The sequence below is a fragment of the Malaclemys terrapin genome, chromosome 2 (assembly GCF_027887155.1).
Source record: "Malaclemys terrapin pileata isolate rMalTer1 chromosome 2, rMalTer1.hap1, whole genome shotgun sequence".
Lineage (NCBI taxonomy): Eukaryota > Metazoa > Chordata > Testudines > Emydidae > Malaclemys > Malaclemys terrapin.
In genome coordinates, this window is record NC_071506.1 from 192,643,734 (window position 1) to 192,661,727 (window position 17,994).

The following is a 17,994-nucleotide window of genomic DNA, read 5'->3' on the forward strand; positions in this document are numbered from 1 at the left end:
TGCCTCATCTTCATATTAGTGATGAGATCTGGAAATAATTTCAGCAAATGTCATTGTACAACATTGTGGCTATTGGGCTGCAAAGTCTAATTTATGCCCCTCGCTCTACTTTCCAAAGGTGCTGGCAGTCTTTGTTCTGCCTCAAGTAATATCAAGTTTCTTATCTGCTCATGCAGAGCACCCTTTTCCCCCGCAAAGTGTAAGGAATTTGTTTCCTTTCAGTCTAAGAGTGCCATAATTTACTGTGCCCTCTCCTTGACCTCCCACTTTTCCTCCTCAAGAAAACACTTTTTCCCAACAAGTTTCTGCATCTTTTCTTGCTCCCCTTTTCCTCCCCTGTTTCTCCCCCCCCCCCGCCCACCATTGACCCTCCTGATAACATCCCCTCCCTTAGGAAAATCACTATGTCTTTCCAGCCCTTTCCTTTTTCTTTGCTGTTTCAGGTGGTTAATTAGCAGAAATCATTCTGTCAAATACTGCTGGTTGTAAGTGGCAACTACTCTAATCATAAATCTAGGCAGAATTGTAATTTCTTCCTCTCTAAGATTGCTGCTTTTGACTATTACCACAAAACCTACTTGTACATTATTAGGTTTATGCCTTTTCATTGACCATTAAATGTTGTGACTCACTCAGAGTTGAGTCCCTTCCTGCAGAAGGAACAAGATATGTGGGTTTTTGCCAATACTAGGAGAACTTTTTGGCAAAGAACTTAGGAGTTTTTTATTTCTTTAATTATAATCCTACTTTGTACTCACTGCCTGTGATCTGAGATCTCTAGCCCTTTACAAACAGTTCCTTGCAACACCACTGTGAGGTTAGTAAGTATTATTATACCTATTTATACCTGGATGAACCAAGGCACAGCCTTGTTAAGTAGTAGCAAGCCCCAGCAGATATGAGCCAGGAATCTCAAGGCCAATTCCCCTCCTCTAATCATTAAATAAACTCTTTCCCTCCATCTAACAGTTCTTAGCTACTTTTCTATGGTTATGCAAGTGCTGGTGGATCACCGGGGATGTTTCTCTGACTCTGGCTGGTCAGGGAAGGTGCACAATGCTTGCATTGTTAAGAATACAGGACTGTTCAGAAAGCTACAAGAAGGGACTCTCTTTCCTGACTGGTGGATTACCATTGGCAATGTTGAAATGCCTATAGTGATCCTGAGTAACCCAGCCTACCCCTTGCTGCCCCGGCTCATCAAGCCGTACATCGGCCACCTCGACACCACCAAGGAAAGCTTCCACTATTGGCTCAGCAGGTGCAGAATGACACACGAACGTGCCTTTGGTTGTTTGAAGGGACGCTGACATTGTTTACTCACAAGATTGAGCCTCAATGAGAAAAATATCCCACTGGTTACAGCTGCCTGCTGTGTCCTGCATAATATCAGTGAAGGAAAGGGGGGAAAGTTTCCACAGGGGTGGAGGGCAGAAGTGGAGCAGCTCGCTGCTGAATTTGAACAGCCAGATACAAGGGCTATTAGAAGAGCTCCACGTGGAGCTTATACGGCTCAGGGAGGCTTTGAAAGACCATTTTAATAGTGAGCCAGAGTAGTGGGTGGTAGTGTGCTCTACCTGGCCCTGCTCTTTTTTTGGCACGATATGTATTGTGTGATGATTGCTGTACGTGTAGAGATATTACATTATCAGTGCACCTATTACTTTTTTCTTTTTTGGTGAATGATCTTGTGCGTTAAGTGACACTGTGCAGTAACGGGTAATTGGTTGCTTTCAGAACTGATGAGCACTAGCCAGCATATGCTGTGAACTAATAAAGATGAATTATGTTCTAAATAATAGAATTTTATTCTGTAACAAAATCAGTGCAAAAACATCCCAGGCAATTTAAAAACAAATATATTAAAAACATAGTAAAACTCAATCAATTAAGAGAAAAGAACTTATGAAGGGGAAATAACATTCACATCCATTCCAGCTACACATACACTGACCTGTGAAAGTCATGGTTGGTATATGTGAAGCTGTGATTGTCTTTTAATGTTCTCCAGGATGGAGTGGTGGGGGTTGTGCATAGACCTGTAAGGCCACGTAGAATGTTGGGGGTTGTAGGGAGGTCCCAATACTGAGTTCTGGGCTGCAGAGGGAGGCGAGCATGGGATTGTTGAACCTGCAGGTCCACCAGAGTCTACAGCAGTGGTTTCCAACCTTTTTACACCCAAGATCACTTTTTGAATTTAAGGGCAATCCAGGATCTGCCCCACCCCACTCACTCCATCCCACCCCCCACCCCCGTTGCTTGCTCTCCCTCACCCACTTTCACCGGGCTGGGGCAGGGGTTTGGGACGGGGTGTGGGCTCTGGGCTGGGGCCGAGGGGTTTGTAGTGTGGGAGGGGGCTCCGGGCTGAGCTTGGGGCAGGTGGGCAGAAGGGGTGAAGGGTGCAAGCTCTGGGAGGGAGTTTGGGTGCAGGAGGGGGCTCCGGGCTGGGGCAGAGTGTTGGGGTACTGGCTCTGGGAGGGGGGGGTCGGCTGACACTGGGTATGGGGGGCTGGCTCCGGGAGGCTGCAGGTTGGGTGGTGGAAGAGAAATGCTGGGCCAGCATAGCTGGGCCTGCTGTACTCATGCTACACCTGGTCTTAATGCTGCCCATTGAAGGGGGCGGCGCTTACCTTGGGCGGCCCCGGCCCCACGCTGCTCCTGGAAGGGACCAATGTAACTCGGCGCGCTATCACTCTGTGCAGGTACTGCCCCCGCAGCTCCCATTGGCCACAGTTCCCTGCTCCTGCCCAATAGGAGCTGCGGTGGCCATGCTTGCAGGCAGGAGCAGTGCATGGAGACCCCTTCTCCCCTCCGCCCCCCGGGGCTGCGCTGGCCGCTTCTGGGAGCGGCTTGGGGCTGGGGCAGGCAGAGAGCCTGCCTTAGCGGCAGCTCCACTGCACCACTGGAGACCGCAATCGACTGGGAGAGTCTCCAAGATCGACCAGTAGATCGCAATTGACGTTGGTGATCACTGGTTTACAGCATCTGTATTTTGCTGTCTGAGATGTCCCATTATGTTCTGGTACATCTCCCTCTCCTTTTCCTGTGCCTTTCTTCTCTCTACCCTATCCTTTTCCAGGCTGTCTGCAGTGTTCATCCTCCAGACCATGTGCTTGCTGTCTGATGCAGCATTGGCCTGCGGGATCTCATTGAACATGTCACCTTGAGTCCTCTCCTTTCTCCTCCTTATCTGGCCCAGGCATTCTGTGGAGGGGGAGACCCTGAAGGCTGCAATGGCAGCATTTGCAGATAAAACACACAGAGGTATTATTGTCAGGTGTATTCGCTATGAAAGCGCAACTTCTGTTTGGGATTGCTTGTGCGTGGCACCAGTCACAGCCCTGGCCATGGTGAGTGTGGCCCACTGAGGGTTGGGGAAATGAGGAGGGAATTGCTCAGTTGCATGATTCTAGTAGCGTAGGGCAGGGGCACTGGATACTGGCACTGTTTTGCACAGGTGGTGATTTTAGCTATGCCTCACTCCTGAGGGTAACAAAGGTAGAGAGCACAACTGCTGCTGGCGTCCTGAAGCTGCTTGGGCCTGTGTATGCTGCTAGCCCATGCACTGCCGTGGTGCTGCTGAAGTTATCACTGAGTAGTGTAGGAAGGCAGCCTTCCCGAGAAACCTTTGGCAGAGGATTGCAGAATACCCCCATGGAAGTTTCATTGAGATCTCTCTGGAGGATTCCTGGGACATCTCTGTGCATGTAAACAAACTGCTCTGCCTGCCCCCTGCCTAACTCTAGAACAGGGATTCTCAAACTGGGGGTTGGGACCCCTCAGGGGGTCACGAGGTCATTACATGGGGGTCGCGAGCTGTCAACCTCCACCCCAAACCCTGCTTGCCTCCAGCATTTATAATGGTGTTAAATATATTTAAAAGGGTGTTTAATTTATTGGGGGGGGTGTCGCACTCAGAGGCTTATGATGTGAAAGGGGTCACCAGTAATAAGTTTGAGACCCACTGCTCTAGATGGAATGAAAAGCAGACTGCAACTCTACCTCTCTCGGTTGTACCACTATCTCTTCCAGCATGAGTAAATTAATGAAAGGTCCAAAGATGTATCCTGCTTCTTTGGGGGTGCCAGCCCTGTAACTGAATATCTACACACTTGCACATAGTTCCTTCCTCTGCTTCGGGTTCATCCATGCTTGACTGGCTGGACTGAGGTGGAGTCAAGAACAGATTCTGTCTTGCTATACAGCTGGATCTCCCCCAATTGCCTGTTCCCCGTACTCCTCCTCCTCTTCATCTGCCACCATCTCCTCCTCCTCCTCCTCCTCCTCGCTGTTCACAGCAGAGGCCTGTGACTCTGGCTCACTGGCGGTATCCGCAGTGCTGTTGGGGGTGGTGGAGTCTCTGCCAAGTCTGAGGATGCAGCTCTTTGTAAATGCAGCTGGTCTGCGGCTCGGCCCCAGATCGATTGTTGGTCTCCCTGGCCTTGTGATATGCCTGCCGCAGTTCCTTGGCTTTCATGCAGCACTGCTGCTGGTCTCTGTTAGACCCCTTCTCCTGCATCCCCCCGATCAATCTGCTCATAGATGTTGACGTTTCTATGCCTGGTTTGGAGCTGTGCCCGCACAGCCTCCTCTCCCCACAGGCCCAGGTGATCCAGTATCTCCTGTCTACTCCAGCCAGATGTGTGTCTGGAGTGTGTAGCCAGCATGGTCAGCTGGGCAGTTGCATATAACAGTGGAGAGCTGCTAGGTGTGATTGCCCAGCTGGGCAATCACGAAAAGGAATTTCAAAAATTCATAGGACTTTAAAGGGGAAGGAATGCGTTTCCAGTTTCTGTGACCCCGACAGCAGAATTCACAATGGTGACCAGAGATGTCAGTGTGGGGCATTGTGGGATAGCTGCTGGAGGACAGTTAAGGTCGCCTTAAGTAACTTAGTGTCTACACTAAGTACATTGACTGTAGCTCTATGCCACTCAGAGGGGTGGTGTTCTTAAGTGGGCATGACAGGGCACTTACATCCATGGGAGCCTAAGTTAAGTGTAGACACGTGCACAGCTAGGTTGATGTAACCTGCCTTGCATTGATCTAACTGTGTCGTGTAGACAGTGCCTAAGGCATGCTTGCTACCAGAGCTCCTGCCTTCTATCACAGGCACTGATTAGCCCTAAGATTCTTGGCTGGAAAGTCATTTCTGTAACACTGCAGCACCATCTAGATCTAGTTGTGAATCGCCACTCACTCAAAAGTTTCTCTTCTCTCCGGGAATTCATCATGGAATCCCTGTCATTTGAAGAGTTTAAAGAACAGGTTAGAGAGACACCTGTCAGGTATGATCTAGAGCAGTGGTTCTTAACGTGTTTACCATCGTGGGCTGCATATGCAGGTCTCTGTTATGTGGGCTGCATCTACACAATAGAGATACTACCTGTACATCTACAAAAAAATTAGGTTTAGTATTTGTTATCCGACAGCATTATGATTCAAATTGATATAGGGCCTTTCATTTCAACTGGCAAATGTCTACGAAGAGCATTTTAAATTAGCAAAAAAAGTCAAAACATTAACTGTTAAAATTAATTAATGTACTGTAAGGTTTGCATGGCAGAGTGTATTGCCCTCCTCGCTTCTATGCTGCTGCTGGTGGCGTGGCTGGGCTGAGCACCCGGAGAGCGCAGCTGTGGAACTTGTCTGTAAAGATGGGGAGCCCTGCATGGTGCGGAGTGCCTCCCCAGTATCTAGACCCCCCAGCGCTGTGCTGGCTCACATGCCTGCCCTGCAGAGACAGGGTGCCCTGTTTGGGGCAGAATAGCCTCTCTAGGGACTGTTCTTTCCAGCCCCGCACCTAGGGACTGCTTCCCATGTACCTAGCTCCCCACCTAGGGACTGTGCCTTAATATCTAGCCCCCCATCCAGGGACTGCCCCCGGCCACCAGTTCCCTACCATCAGCTGCAACCCCCTTCTGCAGTCCTAGCTCCCTGACCCTTCCCCCTCTCTCTCCTCCCCCCGCACCCCCCATGCCCACTGGTCTCTTACCTCCACTGCAGGTAGCTCAGCTTTGCCGCCTGCCCTGCCCACTTGCCGCTGTGGTCCTAGTGCTAGGGAGCCTGCTCCAGCCAGAGTCACTGGACCTGCAATCCTGTGGCGTGGGGGGGCACTGAGCACCCTGGTCTGCTGATGCTACTGGGTCTGATCCTGCTGAGGGTGGGGGGCTGACACCACTGGGCTTGAATTTGCCCCCCCTCTCCCCCATCACCTCAGTGCCTGGGGCAGGTGCCCCTCCCATCCTACCGTAGTTACAGCCCTGAGAATATCGCATGGGCTACAGCTGTGTGCTGATTAGGCCGCGAGTTGAGATCGGCTGGTCTAGAGATATTTAATCCTGCCTTAGTGCAGGGGGTTGGATTAGATGACCTCTCAAAGTCCCTTCCAGCCCTACATTTCTGTGCTTTTCTAGAGAGCTGATGGATTTATGTAAGTACCTGTGATTAATGGTGAAACAATAATGTCCCCCACTGATAGCACAGTAGCTGACTTTGGTACTTTTAACTAACTAGGCCAGCAAAGTAAACATTCCTCCTCTGACATAAGAAAAAAAACAAGTAAATAGATATTGCAGTTTCAAGGTGAACATATTTGAAAGCTGTAGATGTTTAAAGTCTTCTCCTTTGGCTCTAGGAGTGTGAATTTGCGGTGGGGTGCTGTCCTATTAAATGCAGATCTGCAGAAGCACTGTAATAAAATGGAGCACAGTGGGCAATAATTTAAAAAGACTGATGAGGTCCCTGTCACTGACTCAATTACGGGGTCCCTGCTACACCCAAGGCTTTCAGGAATTTCAGAGATCATGTGGGCTTGGAAAAGAATAGCGCCTTATTGTGGAAAAATCCCATAAAGTAGGTGGGAGGGGAGATGAATGTTAATTAGGAACACCTGCAACCCCCACAATGTACTTACTAATTAAGTATAAAGGTATTGGTATCAGCACTTCACCTAGGAGTGGGCATGCAACTCAGTGGGTATAGTCTCCTCTATGGCAAGAATGTAAATCCTATTAACATTAATGCGAAGTCATGGGGAGTATCTAGGGGAAGAATGGTTTCAGAGTGGTAGCTGTGTTAGTCTGGATCAGCAAAAAGAATGAGGTGTACTTGTGGCACCTTAGAGACTAACAAGTTTATTTGGGCATAAGCTTTCGTGGGCTAAAACGCATTTCATCGGATGCATGCAGTGGAAAATACAGTAGGAAGATGTATACATACACACAGAGAACATGAAAAAATGGGTGTTGTCATACCAACTATAACGAGACGAATCAATTAAGGTGGGCTATTTGATTAGTCTTGTTGGTATGGCAACACCCATTTTTTTCATGTTCTCTGTGTGTATGTATACATCTTCCTACTATATTTTCTACTGCATGCATCCGATGAAATGGGTTTTAGCCCATGAAAGTTTATGCCCAAATACATTTGTTAGTCTCTAAGGTGCCACAAATACTCCTGTTCTTTTAGGGGAAGAATAGCATTTTTCAAAGATATTTAGGTGCTTAAAGATTCACAAATGCACCTACTAGGATTTTCAAAAGCACTTATCTGCAACAGTAGGTGCCTAAATAAATATTGAAAATCTGGTCCTTGATGTCTGTCTTCTGGATGTGATTCTTCCCAACCGACTGTTGGGCTGACACTGTTAGACCCTGCCACTCAGTTTGTTTACTTTCTTCAACTGTCCATAGGTTTAGGAAGCTTTACTTTACTTTACCGTCATAAACATTTAGAAAGATGGGTCACTGGCCACAACAGTACTCTGCTAGCTGCCTTATGAAGGACACCTCCCCTCAGGGAAACATGCCAGGTTTGTATTTCATGCAGTTAGGCCATTGTTTTAAAACCACACTGGGCTTATATATCTTTTGTCTTCAAGTGTCTGTTATAAATAACCAAACCGCCTTCCTCCTTAAGTGCTCTCTTGTGATGTAAGGCATTGATAGAGGGCTAGGAGTCTTGAAACTTGTGTTCTATTCCAGTTCTGCCACAGTTATCCTGGGTCCCCTTGATGTAAGTCACCCAACGTGCCTCAATTTGTCCATCTGTAGAAAGGGGATAATGCTGCTTTTCATAAGGGAATTGTGAGGCTAAATTAATGAAATGCTTATAAAGAGTTTTGAGATTTGTACATGGAATTTTCTACGTATGAGAATTTGTGTATGCAAAATCGAATGGACAGAGTAAAGAACTGCATTTTAATATGTGATTATTTTGTTCTTAGCCAGTTTCAAATGTGGATCAGGAGACCCTGACGGAGCTGGTGAAACCGAGCATTGACTATGTACGTCATAAAAAATTCAGATCTGGGAACTATCCATCATCATTAAGCAATGAAACGGATAGACTAGTCCACTGGTGCCATGGTGCCCCAGGAGTCATCCACATGCTAATGCAAGCTTATAAGGTAAGTCTTTCTCTTATACATGTGCACGCACATCCTCAGGCGTCCGTATGTCTACAGAAGTAATTTTTGATCTTTAGGCTCCTAGTTTTGAAATCTTGGTCTGTAATCTTTGAGTCTTTATTCAGAATGTTAAAGGTGTCTTTAATTTTAAAAATCAATATCTCTAAACCACCTTTTACTTTAAGGATTGTAGTATTATTAAGATGTAGCACTTACTGCTGATGTCAGATTACAAAGATCCCAGATGCCTGACAAATATAATGTGTATCCTATCACAGTAATTTAGCACTAGCCTAGTCTTTGTTCCTATGTATCCTCACTGGTTCTGCTGTTGTTTTCAGGTTCCGGAGCTCTGAGTCACAGAACATTAGTAAGCAAGCAGTTTAATTAAATTTATGCAAATTGATTCCTGTTCTTGACAAGCTGCCTTGGCAGGTTCTCTGCTTGGTCTGAGTGGGCTGATGAAAAGCATTCATGGTTATCTGTATAATTATGTGCACTGCTACCTGAAATTTGAACTGTAAACCTCCTAAAGTGTTTCTGAATGCAACAGAAGCCACAGGAGCATGTGCTCTGGAGTGCTCTGAGAGGAAGGGTGATTGGACACTGCAAAAATCCATTTTTCCCTTCCCGATGTAATGCTTTCTCAGCACAAAATGCTGTATATCTTGAGGAGTTGAGAGGATCAGGAACATTTTTGGTTGGCAGACACTTCTTTGGCCCTACCTTGTCTTTTAAGATGTTCAGGTCACATAATCAGCTTCTTTTTACTTCTCAGTCTCCTTTCTTAAAGAGCAATATAAAAAGTAATTGAAGAGAGAGTCAACAGATCGTACTCCATACTGTAAAGTAAGAGGGATTTAGGTAATGGAATGTAGCTCCTTGGAAACTAGAACCAATCATCCAGCCTTCAAGTTAAGTCTTGTAACTGGACTGTCCTTGTGTGGTAATAGAGAAGCTGTTCAGAAAGTGAAATGTTTTCTCTGCCTTGTTGGTTGAATTTTACAAAGCTCATGAAACTATTTAATAAAAAAAAACAAAAAACCCTCATACTGATGGTACTATTCACTTGCTTAATGACAGCCACTGATAGATCAAGGCTTTATAAACCTCTAAGTATGTCAACCATCCCTTTTTTGATTTACTGCTGATCTGAGTTAGACCAGATAGAGAAGAGCAGAAACTGGCTGCTTAAGCCTACAGGTCTCTGGTGTCTCAGTGAAAACCATCTGTTTCATTCCCTGCTTTCCTGATGGACTCCATAACATAACTTTACTCACACCCAAAACGCCATCTAAAGTCTGCAAGAGTGGGTTCTTGGTGTTTGAAACACAGCTGAAGGTCAGGCTGGGAGGAATGCTTGTATGGTCCCTAGCACAATGGGGCTAGTGCCTCGCAGAGCTACCGCAATACGAACAATGATCTATAGTCAAGATCATTGTTGTGCTTCTGGTAAACCGGCAAATGCCATACTGAGTAATATGAAATGTAAAGCATTTCTTTGACAGCGTTTCAATGTAGAAACGGGGAGGACCTGCCCTTGGCCAGAAGTCACCATGACCCCCCCCCCCATCTGTTACATGAATCTAATTAGAATAACCCTTTTGTATTTCAAGTTTAAATCAAACACAGTCACAATTTGGAGGAGGGGGGTGTAATGAAAAAAGGAGAGTTAGAACTCTTGAGATAGATGATAAATGTGGACTATAGAGAGAATCTAGAATTTAAGATACGGATCTTGTGTTTTCTTTTGATCATGCTTTCAGATTCATAAAGTCCTCTTAATTTTCTTTTATCCTGCACAGGAGGGGAAGCAGTCTGGTAAGAGAGGAAAATTATTGCCGTGATGGGTGGATTATAAATAGCTAGAGAACAGATGAAACTTGCCCCATTCTCCACTCCCTTTCTCTGTTGCTGGGTAGGTTGGTTGAATTTGAATGTTTTTCTTATTCCATAGAGCTTTAAAGAGGATAAATATTTGAAGGATGCCATGGACTGCAGTGATGTCATCTGGCAGAGAGGTTTGCTGAGGAAAGGGTATGGAATCTGCCATGGGACTGCTGGCAACGGCTACTCCTTCTTATCTCTCTATCACCTAACTGAGGACAAAAAGTATCTCTACCGGGCTTGCAAGGTGGGATTTACTGTATTGCTTCTTCTCTGCTGGCTACAGTCATGTATGAATTTCTGTGTGATTAATTGCAAACATCACATACCCTAATATAATAAAAAGGAATAATATTTCTATGCTACCTGTAACTTTTATTTCATTCTCAAAATGTAGGGAGTGTTTAGAATCGGAAATAGGAGTGGCTTGAAAAGACTATACCTGCTCTAAACGTAGCTAACCTGTGTTCTATTGCGATATTAAAAATATACTATAAGTATTCCCTTGTGATATCCGCTACGGGATACATCTGATCTAGCAGTGACTGTTCAGTGGTCTGTAATGATTATACTTTGGTTCATTGGCTTTCACACTAGTTGTTACCTTGGGGTTCTAGAACTCTGAATTGCATGGATTCAATTTTAATGTATATAAAATGAGTTGATTACTTTTTGCTGGGCTTGAGAGCCCCATGGTCTGAGTACTGCTTTGAGAGCTAATCCTTGCTCTGATATATTGCTTCCTTTGTGATCTTGGGAAAGTCATCTGAGCTCTGTGCCTCTGTTTTCTTATCTCACCAGAGTGTTATGAGCCTTAACTCGCTGAAGTTAATTAGACAATCGTAGACCTTTCTGTATAGTCTGAGACTATTTAAAATACTTCAACAGGAAATTTGAAATATAGTCTCCCAACTGTCTTCAAATCAGCAGTGGCCATCTGTACAGAGGCTGTGTGGATTCCGATCATTTCACTGTGGAACAGTTGAAAGTTTTAAAACTGTTGGCTCTCTGTTTGCTTGTATCCTCTGATATTTACTGTAGTGCCCAGCAAGCCAGAGGCCTAGCTGGTATCAGACCTCAGGACTTCTGTCTTCCAGCTCTGGATTCGTCCAGGGAAGCAGCATGATTTGAAGGAGAGTGGCATTAGAGATGTAGATCTAAACAATTGTATAAATCACTAGCAGTCACGTAGCATATGTAATGTCTGTAGGTCAATCTGTCTTGACTAGGTCTAACGCAATCTATTTTAGGTAATTTATATGGCCTCCATTACCATAGTGTCTGAGTGCCTCACAATCGTTCAGTGTTTTTAAGAACATAAGAACAGCCGTATTAGGTCAGATCAATGGTCCATCTAGCACAATATCCTGATTTCCAGCAGTGGCCAGAGCCTGATTCTTCAGAGGGAATGAACAGAACAGGGCAATTTAACGAGCAATCCACTCCCCTGTCATCCAGTCCCAATTTCTGGCAGTCACTGGCTTAGGGACACTCAGAGCATGGGGTTGCATCCCTGACCATCTAGGCTAATAGCCATTGGTGGACCCTATCCTCCTCGAACTTACCCAATTCTTCTTTGAGCCCAGTTATAGTTTTGGCCTTCACAGTATCCCCTGGCAACAAGCTCCACAGTTGATTGTGCATTGTGTAAAGAGGGCCTTGTGTATCTGGGACTGTTGACATTTTTTTTTCTGCTGAATAAAATTGTACAATATAAAATGGAAAGACTAAGTAATGATCAGAGGTAAATGGTGCCTCCACCCCTTAAGTCACCTAATTAGCAGCGTGAAACGGAATCTCAGTGAGGGTAAAAGCATTTTTAACACAAACGGAATTTTTGAAGTCAGAAAGTCCATCTGGGTGGAAACTAGATGACTCCCTAAGCTGCTTTCTTGATGAACATGCCTGCCTGGCTTTCTCTCTTCCCGCCCTCTTCCCACCCCCCCCGACTTGGAACCAGGAACTTTTGATTTATAATCCAGCTCTGATACTGATTCCCCTCAGAGGCTTTCAGCAAGTCACTTAACCTCTCCTTCCATTCCCGGAATAATAATGATACTTTACCTTTCATGGATGCCATGAGAAGTCATTAAGGTTAGAAACACTTTGCAGACAAAAGTCCAGTTCTGCTCTCCGTTACGGGGGGAGTAATTTGTAGACTTCAGTGGGAGTCACACCTGCATAACTGAGGGCAGAATTGGGCCTAAAAATTATTTGAGATGAGTACTAATACCTTGTCTCTTTTCTAAAAGCATCACCCTCCTCTGACTAAATGAAGGAGTTATTTTTCAGGAATATGTGGGAGGAAGGGGGGTGAGACTTTCCTTTTGCTTCTGATTAATTGATTCTTGGTCTGGTCTCGTGGTTATTGTCTGGTGCAGTAGAACCAAACGACAAAAAATCTGCTATAGCTAGACTCTAGTACAAATGGAGCAATGGTGACCTCTACTGAGAAGGAAAAGCTATTCTCTATAAGCCTGTTCAAATTACAGGGGAAATTTGTTTAAATAGGTGCTTTGCAGGACTGTTCCAGTAATAGAGGACTCAGAGCTGAAACATGTTAGAAAAGCAAAGCACATGGAGAGACCAAGGGAGTAGGTGGGATCCACATATGTTGCTTCTGAGAGGCCCATAAAAGAGCTTTTAAACTATCGTTGCTGTTAAAATCTTTCCAAATGCAATTTGCAAGTTACTAATGTTAGCCCAGTACTTGTAGCATTCCCTATACAAAGTATACCAACTACTGTTAATCAGGCATATGGGAAAACAATACAATTTTCAATGGCGCGTTCTGCCCAGTTGAGGCAGAAAATGGAAAGTTCTTGAAAACAAAAGATTGACAACCTTAATGATCCAACTGATTTACCATAATGCTCAGGGGCGGGTGGACAAAATAAGGTTAGTAATGTAATGGCTGTTGAATCTTAAATATTCTAAATTGAAGTGCGAGCAATGTAAGGACACAGAAATGTGATTAATGGGCATTACTCATGATCGCAAGGATACATTAGCAGGGAGAGGGAGAAATTGTTGCCATTATGGTGCATTCTCTGCTTGCCCTTCAAATTGACATACAAATATATTCTTGCAGCATTCTTCTTTCCTCTTCTCCCCCCCCCCCCCCCCGATGTTCAGTGAAAAGTGTAAGTAAAATCTGCCCCACTAATTAAACTGTATCACCATGTAGTGGATTTCAGTTAATCTGCATTTCCAGTTTCCTGAAAACTAATTGAAGTCTTAGCCTAGTTGAGGCAGGACAATTTAATCTTGGATAAAGAGTCCAGTTTGTTTCTCTACTTGAGCCTCATTGCATTTTCTATATATTAAAAGGTGTCTTTATGTGCTGCTGTCCAGGCTTGTATCTGTATACGTACACATTTAAGCCACCCTGTTTTCCTTTTTCCCTCTCTCCCACAGTTTGCAGAGTGGTGTTTAGAGTATGGTGCACATGGATGTCGTATTCCTGACCGACCTTACTCTCTGTTTGAAGGTAAAGTATTGTTGCTGCAGTCTTGGTTGTATTAGGAAGAAGGACAATCTTGTGGTAAGGCATGTGACTGGAAGTCAGAAAAACTTATGTTTTCCTTTATTGGGGAAAACCTTTTAAAAGCTGCATTCTACAAATTTTCAATATAAAACTGGTACCACTGGGTATTTGATGGTTTATTCATTCAGGGCACTGGTTTATTCATTAATCTGTCCTGTGTTTGGAACCTTTTTGGGTCATAAGCAAGCATGAGTCTGGGCAATTGGATAGTTGTTGTGCATCACAGAACTATCCTATAAATCATAATTACTGAGTGAGCAGCAGACCGGAATTGCAACGGCATTGCAGATTAGTAGTTTGTTTCTTTGACAGAGGCCCGTAAGAAAATTTGTCTGTTAGGCCTGCCTAGGGCCAGACTTAGTTCTATTAGTCCTTTCTTGAGCACCAATATTAACCAAATTCATCCACACAGCTAAAGAAAAGAAATGCCATGTTTTGATTAAAGGCCTTCCTGTGTCACTTAAATATTCTACAACAGGGGTTCTCAAATTAGGGCCGCCGCTTGTTCAGGGAAAGCCCCTGGCGGGCAAGGCCGGTTTGTTTACCTGCTGCATCCGCAGGTTTGGCCGATCACGGCTCCTACTGGCCGCGGTTCGCCACTCCAGGCCAATGGGGGCTGCAGGAAGCGTCGCGGGTCGAGGGACGTGCTGGCCACCCTGCGGACGCAGCAGATAAACAAACTGGCCCGGCCTGCCAGGGGCTTTCCCTGAACAAACAGCAGCCCTAGTTTGAGAACCACTGTTCTACAATGAACAAGTAGAAAAGTAGAGTTTATATTTTTCGAACGCTCTCTTGTAAATCCTTATCTTTTGTAAACTCAAAACAGAACAATAATCTTCGCCCTTAAAAGGCTTAAAAATAGCTTTGCTGTTCTTTGATAGTGAACCTAATGCACCACCTATCACAAGTATGGGGAATTACAGACGATTTTATACGGGTGTTTTTTAGAATAGCAATGCAATCTAAGGGCTTTTGTGTCAGCAGCTGTTATATGCACCTCTTCCAAATGCAGTTGGGGTAAAGAATATGATTATAGTGTTCGTATTTCTGATAGGGTGCCCTGAATTAACTGCTGCTTTTTGCAGCATCATGACTATCTTTATATGTAGTGGAAGCAAAGTCACCCTTGGAGTTATTTGTAGAATAGAAACTTAGAAACTCACTGAGAACGTGATGCAGAAAGAAAGCACTCAGGGCTGTCTAGGGGTTAACGTGACCCGCAGCTACAAAAAATGGAAGTTACAATTTGGAGGAACTTTGCCAAGTTTTATTTTTTTTCCTCTCTCTCTCTCTCTCTCTCTCTCTCTCTTTCTGTCTAACCAAATTTTTTCAAGTCTGAGTCAAATTGGCCCTCTCTTGTGCACACATGCGTACACACTCTCTCTCGTGTGTACTCTCTCTCTTTCTGCTAAAGTCATTAGGAGCTGCATGTGCACGTTGTAGGGTGATACTTGGGCCTAGTAGGAAGAGAAGAGTTTTTAATATATTAATTTTTATTGAGCATCCGAGACTCTGAACCAGGAAAACGTTCCTATTCAGGGAAACGTTTAAGCATGTCTTTAAGCATATGCTAAAGTTCCATTACTTAAAGTTAAACACATACTTAAGTGCTGTCATGAATCGGGGCCTGTAACTGGGTGGTTAGTGTTACTTTTAAGGTGGGCATTTAAAAATTGTTTTAAGAAGTGGTTAAACTGCAACATTAACAAGATTACATACTATACATCAATAATGGCAGAACTCCATTTAGAAAACATTACAGATGTCTTCGTAGAATAGCAGTAGTCGCTCTAAAATGCTAAGATTCTTTTATCATTCATGGAATCCAAATTTTACTTGCATTAATACCATGTATTTGTATGAGACCTTGCGCAATTGGGCCTCGAGGTTGATTAGGGCGTCTGGGCACTACCTCCCTGATAACAATAAATATATTAATATCTTGTTTATCTAGTGGTATCGAATTGGTGACATTTATTATGATAAACCAGGGTTCAGAAGTTCAAGAGTTGCTCCTATGGAGACACTGTGACAGATTACCCCTGGGGTGCCACCTGGAACTGGGGTACTGCTAAGCCCTCTGACCTACCAGCCTGTCACACTGCTTCTGTGACAAACTGCAGACACACTCCCGGTCTTACACTTCCACCAGCATACACATAGGTAGGGACACACGCAGCTGCAGTTGCATGCAGGCTCTTTGACTAGTCACTGCAGGTAGCAGCAGTAGAAAGGCTACAGCCAAGGTAACTCTCAGCTCCCCAGGCACGCACCTCCTCTGGAGCATAAACCCAAAATGATACCGTCTCTCACTGCACAGGGAACTGTACATCATAAGCTCATAGTGTTCCCCCCACACACAATGTGGAGAGGAATATGCAACAGCCCCTCTGAGTTAAGGTTCCTACACACTTCACTCCAAACTCGCTGTTTAGATTAAAACATCAAATAAATTTATTAACTACAAAAGATAGATTAAAAGGGATAGCAAACAGACCAAAGCAGATTACCTAGCAAATAAAGAAAAATGCAACTTAATATACTAGATAGATTGGATATGAATAGCAGATTCTCACCTTAACTGATGGTACAGGCAGACTTGTAGATTCTTAAGGCACAGGCTGCATTAGCTTTACAGCTTGGGTTTCTCAGGTCTCCATACACAGGCTAGAAATCCCTTTAGTCTGGGTCCAGCACTTCCCCGAGTTCAGTCTTTTTCCTCGGGTGTTTCCAGGAATCTTCTTGTGTGGGGAGGGAAGAACCACAGATGAGGTCATTCCCTGCCTTATATAGCTTTTGCATATGGCAGGAACCCTTTGTTTTAAAACTTGGTTCCCAGACCAGTTTGTGGAGAAATACTGAAGTCCCAAGATGGAGTCCAGAATCATGTGGCCTGGTCACATGTTCTTGCAGAGTCATAGCAGCCATTACTTACAGGCTTTCTGGAGTGTTCTCAGGAAGGCTTACCAGATGAGAGATAAATTTCTCCTAATGCCTATTGTTTTCCCTAATGCCTCATTGCCCTGAATAGTAGGGTGACCAGACAGCAAATGTGAAAAATCGGGAGGGGGGTGGGGGGGTAATAAGAGCCTATATAAGAGAGAGACCCCAAAATCGGGACTGTCCCTATAAAATCGGGACATCTGGTCACCCTACTGAATAGGTCTCCCAACCAGCTATCTAGACTGGAAGCATCTTGTTTAGTGGGCATTACCCAGGTGTAACTACATTTGAAGCACAGATACATAGTCAGTATTTATAACTTCAGATACAAAAATGATACATGCATACAAATAGGATAATCATATTCAGCAAATCATAACTTTTCCAATGCACCTTACATGACCCATCTTGCATAAAATACATCATCATTATGATATAGTCATATAATAGCACCATGAAGAATGTGAGGTGCAGTATCAGACACAATCTAAATTAGGATAATCATAGAATTAAATAGCACCTGGCACCGCTCCCCCCCCCCTCCGCTCAGAGCAGACTGCTGGCTGGAGGTTTTAAAATGGGTTCTGATATATCTGGTTTGAACTCTGACTGTTTTTTAATTTCTTAAGCTATTGTAATAAGAAATCAGTTTGTATGTTTCAGGCATGGCGGGAGCTATTCATTTCCTATCGGACATATTGGTACCAGAGACTTCCCAGTTTCCAGCATTTGAACTTGGACCTCAAAGGAGAGAAAACAAAGTGGAACAGGACAGCTAAGAGATCTGTTGCAATGGAAACTCAATGTCAAGAGTGACAAGACTGTCTAGTGCCTCTGATACTGAACCAACTTTAAAGCCTAAACAAGTGACAAGGAAATCCCTCTTCACACCTCTTTCTCCAAAGGACCACAAGTCATTAAAGCATGAATCAGAAGCCATGCCCAGGTTTTATTTAAGTGATGCCTTCGGTGGTGGGAAAAGAGAGATTAAGTTTTGAACTCTTTTTTGCAGTTGTTCTCTTCAGGTCTTTCAAGTGTTTGCATGTTTCTTGGTGTTGTCCATAGATGTGAGTCTTTCGTTGTAAGCCAAAAGCTGTTTTCTTGTGTGAATCCCACTCTTGTCCCTTTTGTGCATGAGTAACAGCAGCAGGATCGCTATTTCTGCAATGTGACTGTGGATAAGGTTCCACTTGGCCTGACAAAT

General features: G+C 44.4%; 1 protein-coding gene across 2 annotated transcripts in view; it reads left to right on the plus strand.

The window, feature by feature from the left end:
- Positions 1-17,729, plus strand: part of LANCL2 (LanC like glutathione S-transferase 2) — a 55,020-nt gene extending 37,291 nt beyond the window's left edge. For both annotated transcript variants that reach the window (XM_054019808.1, XM_054019810.1), the window contains 4 exons: positions 8,231-8,413; positions 10,371-10,547; positions 13,718-13,790; positions 17,454-17,729. In XM_054019808.1, the coding sequence (XP_053875783.1) occupies positions 8,231-8,413; positions 10,371-10,547; positions 13,718-13,790; positions 17,454-17,569 (549 nt within the window). In that variant the 3' untranslated portion in view covers positions 17,570-17,729. The remainder of the gene's footprint in view (positions 1-8,230; positions 8,414-10,370; positions 10,548-13,717; positions 13,791-17,453) is intronic.
- Positions 17,730-17,994: the final 265 nt, after the last annotated feature.